This window comes from Rana temporaria, chromosome 4, assembly GCF_905171775.1.
Source record: "Rana temporaria chromosome 4, aRanTem1.1, whole genome shotgun sequence".
Lineage (NCBI taxonomy): Eukaryota > Metazoa > Chordata > Amphibia > Anura > Ranidae > Rana > Rana temporaria.
The window spans coordinates 271,511,955-271,527,231 of record NC_053492.1 but is presented as its reverse complement, the minus strand read 5'-3'; the positions used below and the strand labels follow the sequence as shown (position 1 = coordinate 271,527,231).

At 41.8% G+C, this 15,277-nt stretch overlaps 1 protein-coding gene across 1 annotated transcript in view; it reads right to left on the bottom strand.

The window, feature by feature from the left end:
• Nucleotides 1–13,536: 13,536 nt before the first annotated feature.
• The window catches only part of RWDD1 (RWD domain containing 1), a 45,908-nt gene continuing 44,167 nt past the window's right edge, over nucleotides 13,537–15,277 (bottom strand). Inside the window, exon 7 of the mRNA XM_040350278.1 lies at nucleotides 13,537–14,565. Coding sequence (XP_040206212.1) covers nucleotides 14,456–14,565 — 110 coding nt within the window. The 3' untranslated portion in view covers nucleotides 13,537–14,455. The remainder of the gene's footprint in view (nucleotides 14,566–15,277) is intronic.

Here is a 15,277-nt window from a genome sequence, read left to right as displayed (position 1 = left end):
GAGGAGGCCTCGGAGGCGTGCTTCCTTGATCTTGTGGGATTAAGTGATCAGTATGTACAGTTCAAATTTATCCATCAGCTACACTATACTCCTGCCAGATTGACCCGCATGGGTCTGATGTCTAGTGCTTCCTGTCCCAGGTGTGACTCCACTGAGGCTGATTACTTACACATGTTTTGGTCATGCCCTGCTGTTGTACCGTACTGGAGGGACTTGTTCTCTTTTTTTAAGGACAATCTACATGTATCGGTTTCTCTTACTCCGGAAACTGGATTGCTGGGGGTGCTCAATGACTCTGTACCTACAACTCATGCTCGAATTCTGATAAGAATTGTATTGTTCTATGCCAGAAAGTTGATATTGTTGCATTGGAAGAGCACTTCTGCACCGGACATCCAAATGCTATACCGTATGGTTAACAAAGTTTTACCCATGTTTAAGTGTATATATAAGGGCAGGGCTTGTCACAAAAAGTTCAGCAAGATCTGGCAACCCTGGCTGGATATAGCGGACTCCTTCTGGAAGGACACCCCGCTATCCCAGTCATAAATGGCTGCGGGTGGGGGGGGGCGTGGGGGGCTCTGATGGCCGCAGGGGGGAAAGAGAGGAGCGGTGTGTGGTCTGGATGTGGGGGAAGGGGAGGGGAGGGTAGGGATGTCTGTATGGGATGTAGGGGTGTGTGGGTGTGTATGGAGGTGTGTGATTGGAGGGGTATGCATGGTTGGGGGTTCTATCCGTTATCTCCAGTGTTTGTTGGTTTCTTATGACCGTGGGGCAAATTTGGCCCTATTAGGGTGCCCAGTAGATTATTGTCCCTCCGTTGAGGGGATGGGGTGTTTAAATCTCAGGAAGGGGTAATGGCTTATTGTGTAAGAATGCTTGACCTGTGAGTCATCCTATGGCGATACTGTAGCGACAATTGTACATTACTATTTGTTGAATGTGAATGTTGAAAATCAATAAAACATTTTCAAAAAAAAAAAAAGACAGCCCTGGGTGTTCTAATTCCTCTGCATTCTATTCAAACCTAAAATAAAAAAAGGTTTTCCTTTAGTTATACTTTAAATATATTGAAAGTTACTTTTAAATTTACAATAACATGTTAAAATGTATAAAACTGTTTAGTGATGGGCTTTACATAGTGATTAGGATAATTGGGAATCTGTGGTCATTTTGCAGTGTCTGTGTCTTTCAGAACGCTGTATCATTGTGATTGTCACATGAATTACAGAAAGAAAAGCTATTCAGACATAAATACCTATAACATATGATAGAGCCCACTAGTGCAGCCCATCAGTGTCCATCCAGACTCTGTCCTGCCCCCTCCCCTGGCCACAGACAGAAGACCAGTGGCGTATCTAGGGTATGGCAGCCATGGCAAGTGCCATGGGCGCCATGGGGAGGGGGGCAGCAAACCCATGACGGCCTATGACTGCCCATTGATGGCACAGTGGCTGCTTTTGATGGGCACAGTGGCTGCAATTGATTTTTTTTTTCAGTTTGTTTGCGCCCCCTCCCCAAAAAAAAATTCAGCACCAGCCGCCAGTGGTCCCCAGTGTCCCTCTCTGTCCTCGTCGCACTGCGTCCCTCTCTGTCCCTGGTTATCTGAAAGGTTTCAAATGTTTTGACAGGGGCGCAGTTTCAGTGCTTGCCATAGGTGCCATTTTCCCCAGATACGCCTCTGCAGAAGACAGAGCAGCCCAGTGCTCGTCTGTGTCCGAGACCCCACAGCCAAATGCGGTAGACTACCGTAACTCGCAGGAGACTTAGGTTGTCTGGTTTGTTTTTGCAAAAAATTATTTAGAACCCCCAAACATGTTATATATTTTTTAGACACCCTAGAGACTAAAATGGCGGCTGTTGCAATACTTTATTTCACACCATATTTGCGCAGCGGTCTTAACGCAATTTTTTGGGGGAAAAAAATAGACAACAGTAAAGTTAGCCCCATTTTTCTATATTGTGAAAGATAATGTTACGCCGAGTAAATTAATACCCAACATGTCATGCTTCAAAATTGCATCTAAAAATCTCCATAGGCGACGTTTAGAAATTTCTACAGGTTACCAGTTTTGAGTTACATAGGAGTTCTAGTGCTAAAATTATTGCTCTTGCTCCAACGATCGCGGCAATCGCTCACATGTGTGGTTTGAACACCGTTTTCATATGTGGACGTGAATTACGTATGCATTCGCTTCTGCAGGAGAGCTCGGAGTAACGGGCCGCTTTAAAAAAAATATATATTTTTTATTTATTTTACTTCTTAATTTTTTTTAAAAGGACTGTGTAAAAATAAAAAATAACACTTGGATCACTTTTATTCCTATTACAAGGAATGTAAATATCCCTTGTAATAGAAAAAAACAGGACCTCTTTAATGTGAAATCTGGGATCAAAAAGACCTCAGATGTCACATTTACACTTAAAAGCAATAAAATACATTTTTTTTTATAAAAAAATGGTCCCTTTAAGGCCGGAGGACGGAAGTGACGTTTGACGTCGCTCCCATCCTCCAAGGGCATAGAGTCGAGTGGGGGCTATCATTCCCTCACTCGACTTCATGCGCATCAGGGAAAAGCATTGCATTGTCTCCACCACTTACGACAGATCTGGGGGGGGGCACCTCTCCTGCCGACAATAAAAGTGATCTTCTGGCAAATCCGCCACGGAGACCACTTTTATCCCTAAAGCGGACCACCCGCCGTTGAGAAAAATACTGGGGTTATAACAGATATCTGCTGCCATAACAACGGTATGTAACATCAAAGTAGCAACGTATATCGATGGTGGCGGTCCGTAAGTGGTTAATGGCATCCCAGTGTTAGTCTGTAGGGTTCAATATTGAGTTGGCCCACCCTTTGCAGCTATAACAGATTCAACTCTTCTGGGAAGGCTGTCCACAAGTTTTAGGAGTGTGTGCATGGGAATGTTTGACTATTCTTCCAGAAACGCATTTGTCAGGTCCGCTCTAATTCATCCTAAAGTTGTTCTATCAGGTTGAGATCAGGGCTCTGTGCAGGCCAGTCAAGATTCTCCCCCAAACTCACTCATGCATGTCTTTATGGAACTTGCTTTGTGCACTGGTGAGCAGTCATGTTGGAACAGGACGGGGCCATCCCCAAACTGTTCCCACAAAGTTGGGAGCATGAAATTGTCCAAAATGTCTTGGTATGCTATCAGCTTAAGAGTTCCCTCCACTGGAACTAAGGGGCCAAGCCCAACCCCTTAAAAACAACCCCACACCATAATCCCCCCTCGTCCAAACTTTACACCTGGCACAATGCAGTCAGGCAAGTACTGTTCTCCTGGCAACCGCCAAACCCAGACAGGTCAGATTGCCAGACAGAGAAGCATGATTCCTCACTCCAGAGAACACTAGAGTCCAGTGGTGATGTGCATAACACCACTGCTTCTGATGCTTTGCATTGCACTTGGTGATGTAAGGCTTGGGTGCAGCTGCTCGGCCATGGAAACCCATTACATGAAGCACTCTAAGTACTGGTGTTGTGCTAATCTGAAGTTTGGAGGTCAATAAGTTGGCGACTTCTGCGCTTCAGCATGTGCTGACTCTGCTCTATCATTTTACATGGCCTACCACTTCATGGCCGAGTTGCTGTTGTTCCCAGTTGCTTCCACTTTGTTATAATACCACTAACAGTTGACTGTGGAATATTTAGTAGCAAGGAAATTTCATGGATGGACTTATTGCACAGGTACCACGCTTGATTTCACCAAGCTCCTGAGAGCAACCCATTCTTTCACAAATGTTTGTAGAAGCAAGCTGCATGCCTAGATGCTTGATTTTATACACCTGAATCCAATGATTTGGAGGGGTGTCCCAATAATTTTGGCAATATAGTGTATGTTGCATAGTAGTAACTCAAAAGGTGTGGAGGCCAAAGACAGACAACGTTGGTACATTACTCCAGCCCAAATTCATACCTTTGACCATTCTAATCCTCCATAGTATATGTTTCTCTCAGCACAGGTTTCTTTTTCAGTGGTGCTGATAATACAAAACTTGGGTAGGAGAATTTTCACAGAAGCCTACAGATAGGTGTACTTGTTTACTAAATGTATCCTTAATATTAAAAAACATTTGACAGAACCAGCATGTGTGCTAGACATGGCACACGGTCGCATCCATAATGGTACACAACAGAAGCCTGGGAAACCCACCTCCCACACATCAACAAAGTCAGTCAGTGACTGCAGCTTTGTACGAAGAAGGGAGCATGGCGGTTTCCCTCCCAGCTCGGTTCCCACCGCCTCAAATCCCGCCCATCTCACTCTGCTTGCCTGCATTAGGCAGTGTTGAGCATGGACAGATTCTAGGGAGTGATGCAGCCACACCTTGGATGCTGTGCCAGCCCCATGGGCTCCTCCTTCCATCACTCACACAGCCTGGGCACAGGACATGCAGTAGAGCTCCTCTTCCCCGCAGAGCACATAGCTGAGATCAGATTCTATTACAAACAGGCTCCATCTGTGTGTCGCTGCTATGTTGCAGTTATGAAATCTTGATATCAAAACAGCAGCACAGCTACACACTGTGCAGATGGAGGCTGTGTGGAAGAGAATTTGATCTCAGCTATGTGCTGTGTGGGGATGATCAGCTCTGCCAGCAGTGACTCAATCCTCTGCCCAATATACACTTCCCTTCTGACCCCTGTACACTGCCTTATAAACGAATGGCTCTGTATACTCCCCTACCATCATTTTTTACTGCATCCCCCACATCAGATAGGCTAGATCTGGTCCTGGTGTCCAGTCAGACACCCCAAGCTGCCTGCTCTATTTGTGTACTAGTAATTAATCAGCTTTTTGGCACTGCCAATCTAAAGGATAAATTCACCTTTGGGAACATGTTTCACCCGATTTTAGGGTGCAACATTTAGGCTCCATTCACATCTATGCGACAACGGCGTACGCGGTGTATTTTGCCGCGAGTGTAAAACTTTTTTTTTGACAAAGCATTCCCATTGCTGTCAATGAGCGAACGCCAATGTCGCCTGAAAAAAAGGGTCCGGGACTTTTTTTCAGGCGACAGGCGTTCGGCGTCTATGAGATGTGAACCATCTCCATAGACAGCAATGGGAATTCTCCCCTCTAGCCGCAGAAGCGTCCGGCGTCGGGCGTTTTGTCGCATAGATGTGAATGGAGCCTTAACATGTTCCCAATGCTGCAGCCACCACCCGCTGCTCTCTATCCCTGTGACAGCAGTATGGGGAGAAGTTCCCCCGTACTAGCTGTCACTGTTCGAAAATGGCACAGCTGTGTGGGGCTCTGTCCACATGGCTATGTTATTCATACACACAGCTCTGTGTGTCTGAATAAACTACAATCCCTGACATCCTTAGTGGCTGTCGGTTTATAGTTCTTAATGAACTATCACAGCGCTGTTTTCCATTGAGTCTTCATGTCAGGGATTATCCGCTTACCCGTACGGGATGTACGAGTAAGCAGATACAGGCATACCCCACTTTTAAGTACACAATGGGACCAGAGCATGTATGTAAAACGAAAATGTACTTAAAGTGAAACAATACCTTTTTTCACTTCTAGTGTGTAGTGGGGGGTCAGGGGCTGTAGTGGGGGTGTCAGAAGCTGTAGTTGAGGTCCCAGGGGCTGTAGTGGGGGTGTCAGGGGCACACTGGAACAGGGCGGGCTATGCTCTCGGAGCATCAGCTCCTTCTACTGTGGCTGCAAAATGTCTGTACAGTACTTGTAAGCCACTTTACATACACTCACGGGTATGTCCTTACTCGCGAGTGTATGTAAAGTGAGTGTACTTAAAGCGGGGTATGTCTGTACACTGACAGTGTACAGACCTGCATGGCATTAGCAATCTGCTGATCACTAGTGCAATGCATTTTTGGCTCCTACTAAAAAAAAAAGTAATAAATTCAAATTTTGTGAACTTATCCTTTAAAGGGACAGTTATTGGGACCAACCTCAGGTGTGAAGGTGCCAGAAGTGGGTTGACCTGGGGCTGTTGAGGTGTGATGGTGTAGGAAGTGGGACTGTTCAGAGGTGGGAAGGTGCAGGAGTTGGGCCCAATCTGAGAGAACTTTTTTTTAGGTTGAACGCAATCACCTCACACTTTATTTTCAACAGTATAATGGAACTGAATATGGCAGCTGGCAGCCAAATCCTACTTACCTTGCAGCACACATCTTCTGGAACAAGATTAAGTTACCATTTACTTTACTACTTACCACTAGTGTTGAGCAGAATATGCCATATTCGATTTCGCGATATATCTCGAATATATATTCGAATATTCGAAATATATTCGCTAAATTCGAATATTCGTGATATTTTATCGAAATTAAATTATTGCGATTTTTCGCTATTGCGAATGCGAAAATAATTGCGATTTTTTGATAACTGCGGTAGGAGCACTCTGATTGGCTCAGAATATTCGTGATATTTTATCGAAATATCGCAACATGCGAATGCGATATTTATTGCGCAATTTCGAGAAATGCTGGAGGAGCGCTCTGATTGGCTCAGAATATTCGTGATATTTTATCGAAATATCGCAACATGCGAATGCGATATTTATTGCGCAATTTCGACAAATGCTGTAGGAGCACTCTGATTGGCTCAGAATATTCGTGATATTTTACAATACAAAATAATTGCGAATATTCGGCAAATGCGGAAGGAGCACTCTGATTGGCTCAGAATATTCGTGATATTTTACAATACAAAATAATTGCGAATATTCGGCAAATGCAGAAGGAGCACTCTGATTGGCTCAGAATATTCTTGATATTTTACAATACAAAATAATTGCGAATATTCGGCAAATGCGGAAGGAGCACTCTGATTGGCTCAGAATATTCTTGATATTTTACAATACAAAATAATTGCGAATATTCGGGAAATGCGGAAGGAGCACTCTGATTGGCTCAGAATATTCTTGATATTTTACAATAGAAAATAAAAAGTGTTTTGCATTGGTGGTGATTCTTTACTCTATCCATCTGTCACAGCCATTTGTCAATCAAACACCTTGAAGATTGAACACGTTCATGCTGCATGCTTTGGACTTTTTTTCACTTCACATATCAAAGACATTTTTATGAAAGATTATTTTTCTATTATTGGGACTATATTTCTTTATATATTTTTTTCACTGTGTATTTCACAAGTTATTTGCGCTTGCTTATTTTATAATTTGCCCACATGTCTTGTCACTAGACATATTTTTTATTCTTGTAGAGCGACTCCATTTTCTGTCTTGTATTAATTTATGTTGTATAACATTTTTTAGTTGCTGCTGTATTCTCCCCTTTTTTAAGGTATGCGCAATTTTTTCCTTCTTACAAAAAATAATAATATCAAACATACAAATATTCATAACATACACATACACAAAGCCCCCCCCTTTTGCATCAGAGACAATCAGAGTTCTCCTACCACAGTTATCGAAAATTCGCAATCATTTTCGCATTCGCAATAGCGAAAAATCGCAATTTTTTTTTTTTCAATTTGGCAACATAAAAGGATCGCCTCAGCTTAGCTACTCGGCCCAGGGTCTCTAATCATACCAGCAATGCTTTTAGACGTCGATAGGATGTGATCTGTTTTAAAAATCAAATTGAAAAAATGCGAATATTCGGAATTGCGAATATTCACCGCGAAATTCGAAATATAGCGCGATTTCTCGAATATGCTATATTCGAGTCGAATATTCGCAATGCGAATATTCGTGAGCAACACTACTTACCACTGATCTTTGAAAGTTCAAATGTTCACTTCTTATTATTCATATTGTTTACATCATTTACTTTATAAAAATTCCTATTTGTGGTTGAGAGTGTGAAGTTTTATGTAGCTCCCAAACTCTTTGAAAACATTTTTCGTCATACTATCCTCAAAAGGTTGCCTACCCCTAGCTTAGAAGCTTGCACTGTCTTGTATTTTTTGCATGTTTGGAATGTGCCTGTGCCTTAAAGCCTTTTGATTCATGAAGGTATTTAAACATTATAAGAAGAAATCTGCTATAAACTCAAGGTAAGAATATCTAATTGTATTTTCTTAAGATAAACTTGCTTGGTGTAAATGAAAGGCTACCCTATTATTTAAGATTAGGAAGTGCATGTAGGTGTAATTTAATTGTAATTTCGAACATTATAGTGGCAGGGGCCTGTTAAGTAAAGTATAGAAACAAAACAGCCAACACTCTTTTCATCTTCTAATTAGGTTAGGTGTAATTTAGCTTTTGGATACGCACAACAGCCTCCTAGAATTTGGCACACTAAATATTATCCCAGTACAACATGTATACAGCAGCTCTAAATATCTTGGCCAATAGTCAAACTTCAAAAGTATTTTAGAAAACATCGTGTGTTGCCAAAAACAAGTTCAGAGTCCAGAGGTTAAAAGAATAGCATAGGATGCATTAAGGTGAAAAAAAACACAAAGCTGTACAACCCCTTTAACAACGTTACCTCTATGCAGGAGTTTTCTGTAATGCAGACTGGTCACTGCTGCCCCCTAACTAGTACATGGTGACTGGTTTTTACATACAATCACCAGTCAGTGTCCCCTATCATTGCCACAACAGTTATATAATCAGTGTTGCCAAACCTCTGCCCCCCCCCAGTGAAATTTTCTTTTTCTGGTGCCTATCCATGGCAGCATACCCATGACAAGCTCCGCCTCTGCTCCTCCCTCAGTATCAGTAAATAGCTTTAAATATAACATACTTTGGGTGGGTTTTTATGCTGCGATGGAGAGGCACCAGCAAAAGAAAATTACGGCAAGTATGATACAATTTTCTATTTTCCTAGTGCCTCCACGGGAGCATACACAGACAAATAACTAGCTATACGGGTGGGATCATGCTTAGAAAATAATTTATTTAGAAGAGAGACGATTGTTTTGTTTTAGATAATGTTGTTTTGATGGCTTATCTGCCGAATTCAGCAGATAAGAGCCCCTGGATCTACCCTGTAATGTTTTATGAACGTGTGTTGAGACGACTATGATGCTGCTCTGCAGATGGTTTCAGCTGATACGTTTGCCCCTGCTGCCCAAGATGCAGAGACCGACCTGGTGGAATGATCTTTAATTGAAGTAGGTGGTTCCAGACCTTTTTGCCCTGTACGACTTTTGGATAAATTTTATTATCCATGATACGATTGTCCTAGTCGTCGCCTTCTTGTCCTTGTTCTTTCCATGTCTTAGGATAGTTGTTATATCAAGACTCCGAATCTTGTTCGGAAACGGCTGGTAGGGTCCAGGGTTCAGAGAGACTAGCAGAAGAAGATGCTTTGGGGACAAACCTGTGAACTGTCCTAAGTTCCACCCTGTCTGGGTAGAACAATATGGTTGTCATCTGCCCCTAAAGCATGAAGCTCTGATACCCTTCTGCCAGATGCTACTGCAATTAAAATGTATAGTTTCAGAGTTGGGTTCCATAGTGATGCCGTTTCTGAAGGAGCAAAGGGTTTGTTGGCTAAGGCTTCTAGGACAATGGAGAGGTCCCAGGAGAAGGCCTGTCCAATAGGCTGATGTATTTTTCTGACCACTAGCGGGTCCTCTGCCCATCTGCTGCCGGTTGCAGTAGAAATTGCTGCAACAAAGTGAAGGGTAATCCCTATAAGACACAGATGGCAAAAAACCCTAACAGGGGTTATAATCCTCCCTTACTCTATACAACAACAAAAAAAAGTTTTTGCCTTTAGTTCTACTAAACTTGACGAAACCAAGCTAAATGTAAACAAAAGAAATAAAAACTCTACATTGGCCCATGCCCATAAGCAACTCTAAAAGAAACAATAAATGAGAATGCAGAGGTAGTACAAAGTAGCATTACATCCCTGAATATAATAAAGTGGAACACAAAATTTAATTTAAACATACAGCATTCCTCAATAGTCACAATAAATGCTAATCTGTTTCCTGTGCACCAAATGCCTTTGTAAACCCAGATGTTACCTTGTTAAAGTAGCAGTGACATTATTATTGTGCTAGACATAGCCTGTACAAAGATCAGGGCTGCAGGTTCTAACACTACAGGCTGTCTGCAGAAAACTACAGGGAAGAGATACAAGAACAGTCATCTTTCACAAGGAGAAAGAACAGCAGCACCTAGTCTGAGAAACAACTATGCAGGATTCGGAGCGAGCGTTGATGTGCCATAGTCCCAGTGGGATGATGTACAGCCGCCAACAAGCTGCACGTGGGCCACCCACTCACAGCAGAAATCCTCCAGACATAAGAGACGGAAAGAAAGTTACCGCTCCAGGTGGATTGTGTTAGGATGATCAGTATGGTCTCAGGAGATCAAGGGCGCTGGCAATGCCCGCTATGATTAAGCACTAATTTATAGTGCGAAACGCGTCAGTGGTTTACTTCCGTATTGTGTGCTGTGACTTGTAGTGCATTTTTCCTTTTTTAAATAAAGACAACCATCAAGGTTTTTTGGAGTGCGGCTGTCAATATTTTCTTTTTCCAGAGATAAGAAAACCCGACTGGACTCCACAGACACCTGATGCACAAGCTCTGACTACTCATCACCCCTCGCCATGAATCCTGCCTGTAGCCGAGTGCCGGAACTACATCACAGCACAACTATAGATGCTTCCGTTTTAAGAACACCATAATCCCATTATTTTGGTAATGGAGGGGTTAATACTCCCAGAATGGACACTACTTAGGGGCTCCCTTGTGAACACATGATAGACCTGAGGAAGGAGGCCACACCCTCTGAAACATGACATAGCAACCATCAGCGTCACTCAGCTGTTTCAGCTCATGCATCAGCTGTCTGTGGAGTCCAGTCGGGTTCTCTTATCTCCAGGGGGATTTCTAATGTGAGTGGGTGGCCCACGTGCAGCTTGTCGGCAGCTGTACACCCCAGAGATAAGAGAACCCGGCTGAATTGTGCAGACACCTGATGCAAAAGCTGGGGCTACTCATCACCGTTCGTTCCAAATCCTGCGTGCCGGAGCTACATCACAGCAAAACCATAGATGCTTCTGTTTTAAGAACACCATGTGTGTTTAGTGTTTTTTTGCATCTCTATTGATTAAAACGGTGTTGCACTTGGGGCTTGTGTACCGTCTCTCTTTCTTTGCATTTTGCAGCCATCAGTTTTCCCCTGCTGGTGGCTGGAGCTGCATAGCACAGTGCATGCCACACCAAGTTAACCCCTTCATTGGTGATTCAAAGAGATTTGAAAGACTATTTTAAACCTATAAGACCATATCCTTTTTTGGTGGAACTTTAACTATTTTTTGCTTTCATTTTAAAGACTTTTTGGACTTTATTTAGCGCTAGCATGCTATTTATTTTTACGTTTTTTATTTTCTAGGGCCTCTGCTATAAAAAATATATATAACGTTTGGAGGTTCTAAATCATTTTCTAGCAAAAATACAGATTTTTTTTTACTTGTAAACAAAAAGTGTCAAAAGGCGGCCTGGTCTTAAAGTGGATAAGAGGTGAAGGTGCTACTTGCACCTGTGGCCCGCTGTGAAAAAGTCTCACATATGTGGTATTGCCATATTCAGGACGAGTAGCAGAATGTATTTTGGGATGTAGTTGAAAGTATGCATATGCTGTGTGTGGGAAATAACTTAATATGACTTAAATTAAAATCTTAAATTCCCAAAGAATTGTGGGAAAAAAATGACAACTTCAAAAAACTTGTCATGCTTTTTACTAAATACATTGGACTGTCTACTTCCGCCCATGCTTCTTAAAGCAATATTTTCTTGTTGTCATTTTTTCAAAAGATGCAACCTATAGAATTTTTTAAATGTCGCCTATGGAGATTTTTAAGGGTAAAAGTTTGACGCCATTCCACGAGCGGGCGCAATTTTGAAGCGTGACATGTTGGGTATCATTTTACTCAGCGTAACATTATCTTTCACAGTATATAAAAAAATTGGGCTAACTTTACTGTTGTCTTATTTTTTTAATACAAAAAAATGTTTTTTTTCCAAAAAAAAATGCACTTGCAAGACCGCTGCGCAAATACGGTGTGACAAAAAGTATTGCAATGACCGCCATTTTATTCCCTAGGGTGTTATAAAAAATATATATTTACTTGCTGGGGCTTTTAAGTAATTTTCTAGCAAAAAAAAAATGTTTTAATCTTGTAAACGCCAAATCTGAAAAACAGGCTTGGTCCTTAAGTGGTTAATGCATCCTATGCATTAAGGTGAAAAAAACACCTTGCACTGTCCGCCACCCCCCCCCCCCCCCAGCTCAGCTCACGTTTTACTTACCCAAGCCACAAATTTTTGTGGGAGCGATCCTGTGTCGTTCTCCCCACAGCTTCTTGGCTCTTCATTGAATAGATTGATAGCAGCACAGCCATTGGCTCCCGCTGCTGTCAATCAAATCCAATGACACTGTTAAGGAGATATTTGCAAGAAAGATGGCACCGATGTCTACGGTGCCTGCACGCCGTAGACAATGTCGCAGGCGCACTGAGCTTGCCGTTTCTGAATGGGATCGTGCTGTCCCTGACGGGTCCCGCGCGCATGCGCGGGAGTGACGTCATCGCGGCTCCGGACAGTCACAGCGCCAGAGCTGTGATACAAGGAGAGATGACGGCGGTGAAAGAGGGGAACAAGGACCGCTGCGGGGGCTTTGATCTCAGGTAAGCAATTAAAAATGAGCTAGTAAGCTAAGCATACTAGCTCATTATGCCTTTGTCTTGCAGGGTGTATTTTATTTGTATTTATTTTTTGTGGGTTTACTTCCTCTTTAAGTCTTTTTTTCCCCATTTGTATCACAAAACTAAAAACCCCAGTGGTGATTAAATACCACCAAAAGAAAGCTCGATTTGTGTGAAAAAAAATAAATAAATAAATACATTTGGGTACAGTGTTGCATGACCGCAACATTCCCAAAGTGCGACAGCGTTGAAAGATGATCATTCGTCTGGGAAGGGAGTGAAAGTACCCAGTATTGAGGTATAGTGGTAGTAAACTCTCATTTGTGATTTTTACCTCTAGGTAAGCATATAATAAAGCTTACCTGTAGGTAAAATGAATGTCTCCTAAAACGGGTACCGTTCATTCAGAGCCGTGTGCCGTGACCGAGTCACGCGCACGCATGCGCGGGAGTGACTTTATTGTGCCATTGAAGCAGCGGCAGCCCACGGACCCGGAAAGAAAACCGAGTGAAGGGCCTGCAGCGGTGAGAGCGTGCCTCTGGAGGGCTTCATGTCAAGACAAGTTTCTCATAATGTGCGAGTATGCTATGCATGCTAGCACATTTTGATATTTTTCAGCAGGAGAAAACTTTTTTTTCCCCACAAGACTAAGGTGTTAAAAGAATTACTATCCTTTACACTTGATTTCACCTTTATACGTGTCAGCATAAAGTTATCACCTAGGCAGACATAAAAATTCATTAATAATTAGGTATATCTGTCAACAGACACACGCTCACTTGGATAGACTCAAGTTTTTCAGCATCAGTTATTAGCGTGGAATTTATGCAAAAAAATTGTCATAACTTCATATCTGACATTTCTTAGAAAATGCATGAGCCAAGCAAACCTATAGAGCTACCAAGCTTTTATTTGGCTTGTAGTATAATGCAATTTTGTTTACATTTTGCAGCATTAGATCACTTTAATGGAAACATATGGCAAAATAACTGCTACCAAAGTCAACTCTGAAAAGTAGGGCCCCAAACCCTAGGCACACACTCATTGGTAGCATTGAGCTTGATGGAATAGTTTGCAAAAACATAGTGCATAGCTTGGACAGACATTGGAGGGTGGGTGCAAGGGATCCCTGTGCACACAGAAATGACATTGCTCAGATGTAAAAGTAGCATAAGGCACTGCATAGTGCCTCCTTGTTAGTTGGGGGGTCAGTTTTAGTATTCTTTATCATTCATCAGGCGTACATTAATGCGCTGAAGTGTGAAAAATGCATATTCATCTCAAACGCAAGCTGAATATTCCTGCAAAATTGTATCCGTATCCTCAATTTTATGCCCCAGATCACAGTTCTTAGTTGGTCTCAGTAAGTTAAAGGGCCCCATCATGAAACAAAACTCCTGTGTGTGAAAGCAGACCACATACTATTTCCATTGCAAGAACCCAATGAATAGATTCCACTTCACTGCACCAGAAATAGAATGTAGCACATTAGTCAAGTAAAAGGTTACTTACATCAAAGCTTTCTTACCCAGGTAGATTGCCAAATTCAGTGTAACATAGAAGGCCACAAACTACAACCACCTGGGTCTTCCTCAAGTTACTAATCTAGCAATAAAAAAACATCCCAATCCCAGTTAACCGATTTTTAAGTCAGTTTAATCAGCATCAGCTGTGAAAGTTATCAGAAGAATATTCTCCTAATAATTAAAATAGGACTTAAAAAAATAACAGCCATGGATGTATGCTTGGTATAGTCACAGATACTGCGACTTTCTTATTTCTTCAAGGAGTGCCAAATCCAACATATTTATTTAATCACTCTCTACATCAAGTGGGTTATAATCTGGATCTTCATCATCATCCAATTCTAAATCATCCAAATCTTGGAACAGGGATTCATCCACCTCGACGCTGCTGCCTGCTGTAAATAAGAAGACAGACAATGTCATTTACCACATCTAAGGCTTCTTTCACACTATGGATTGTATGTCCGTTTTATAATATCCGTTACTACTGTTATTACACCTATTAACGGATTTAATAACGGATACATACGGATAAATATTTTACCATTCTTCCTTTATTGAAAACGGATAATGTTTATCTGTATATATCCGTATACATCTGTTATATCATTCCTTTCCAACGTCCGTTAATAAAAACCATTTCACCCTTTCTTGAAGGCCAGCTCCAGAAGTCTTTACTGAGCATGCTCAGTAAAATTAACGTCCGTTAACATAACGGACATTTACGGAGACATTTACTAACGTCCGTGCGCCATAGACTTCAATGTTAAAATATAACGGACGTTAATATATCCGTTACTTGCAACGGAAAAAAAATTAGTGCAAGACCCGTCACATATTCCGTAATAACTAACGTCCGTACGTTATAACGGACTATTACGGATCTTTACGGAACATAAAAAAATCCCATAGACTTTAATGATATGTTATAAAGGACGTATAACTTCCGTTTTTTAACATTATCTGATGGATTTTAATACGGATTATTAAAACGGATTTATTTTGTAGTGTGAAAAGGGCCTAACATGAAAAATAAAATAAAAAATAAATAAAACACAAGTTACAATGGTGGTCCAAATTTTCACTTTGGCCAACAGAATGTGCCAA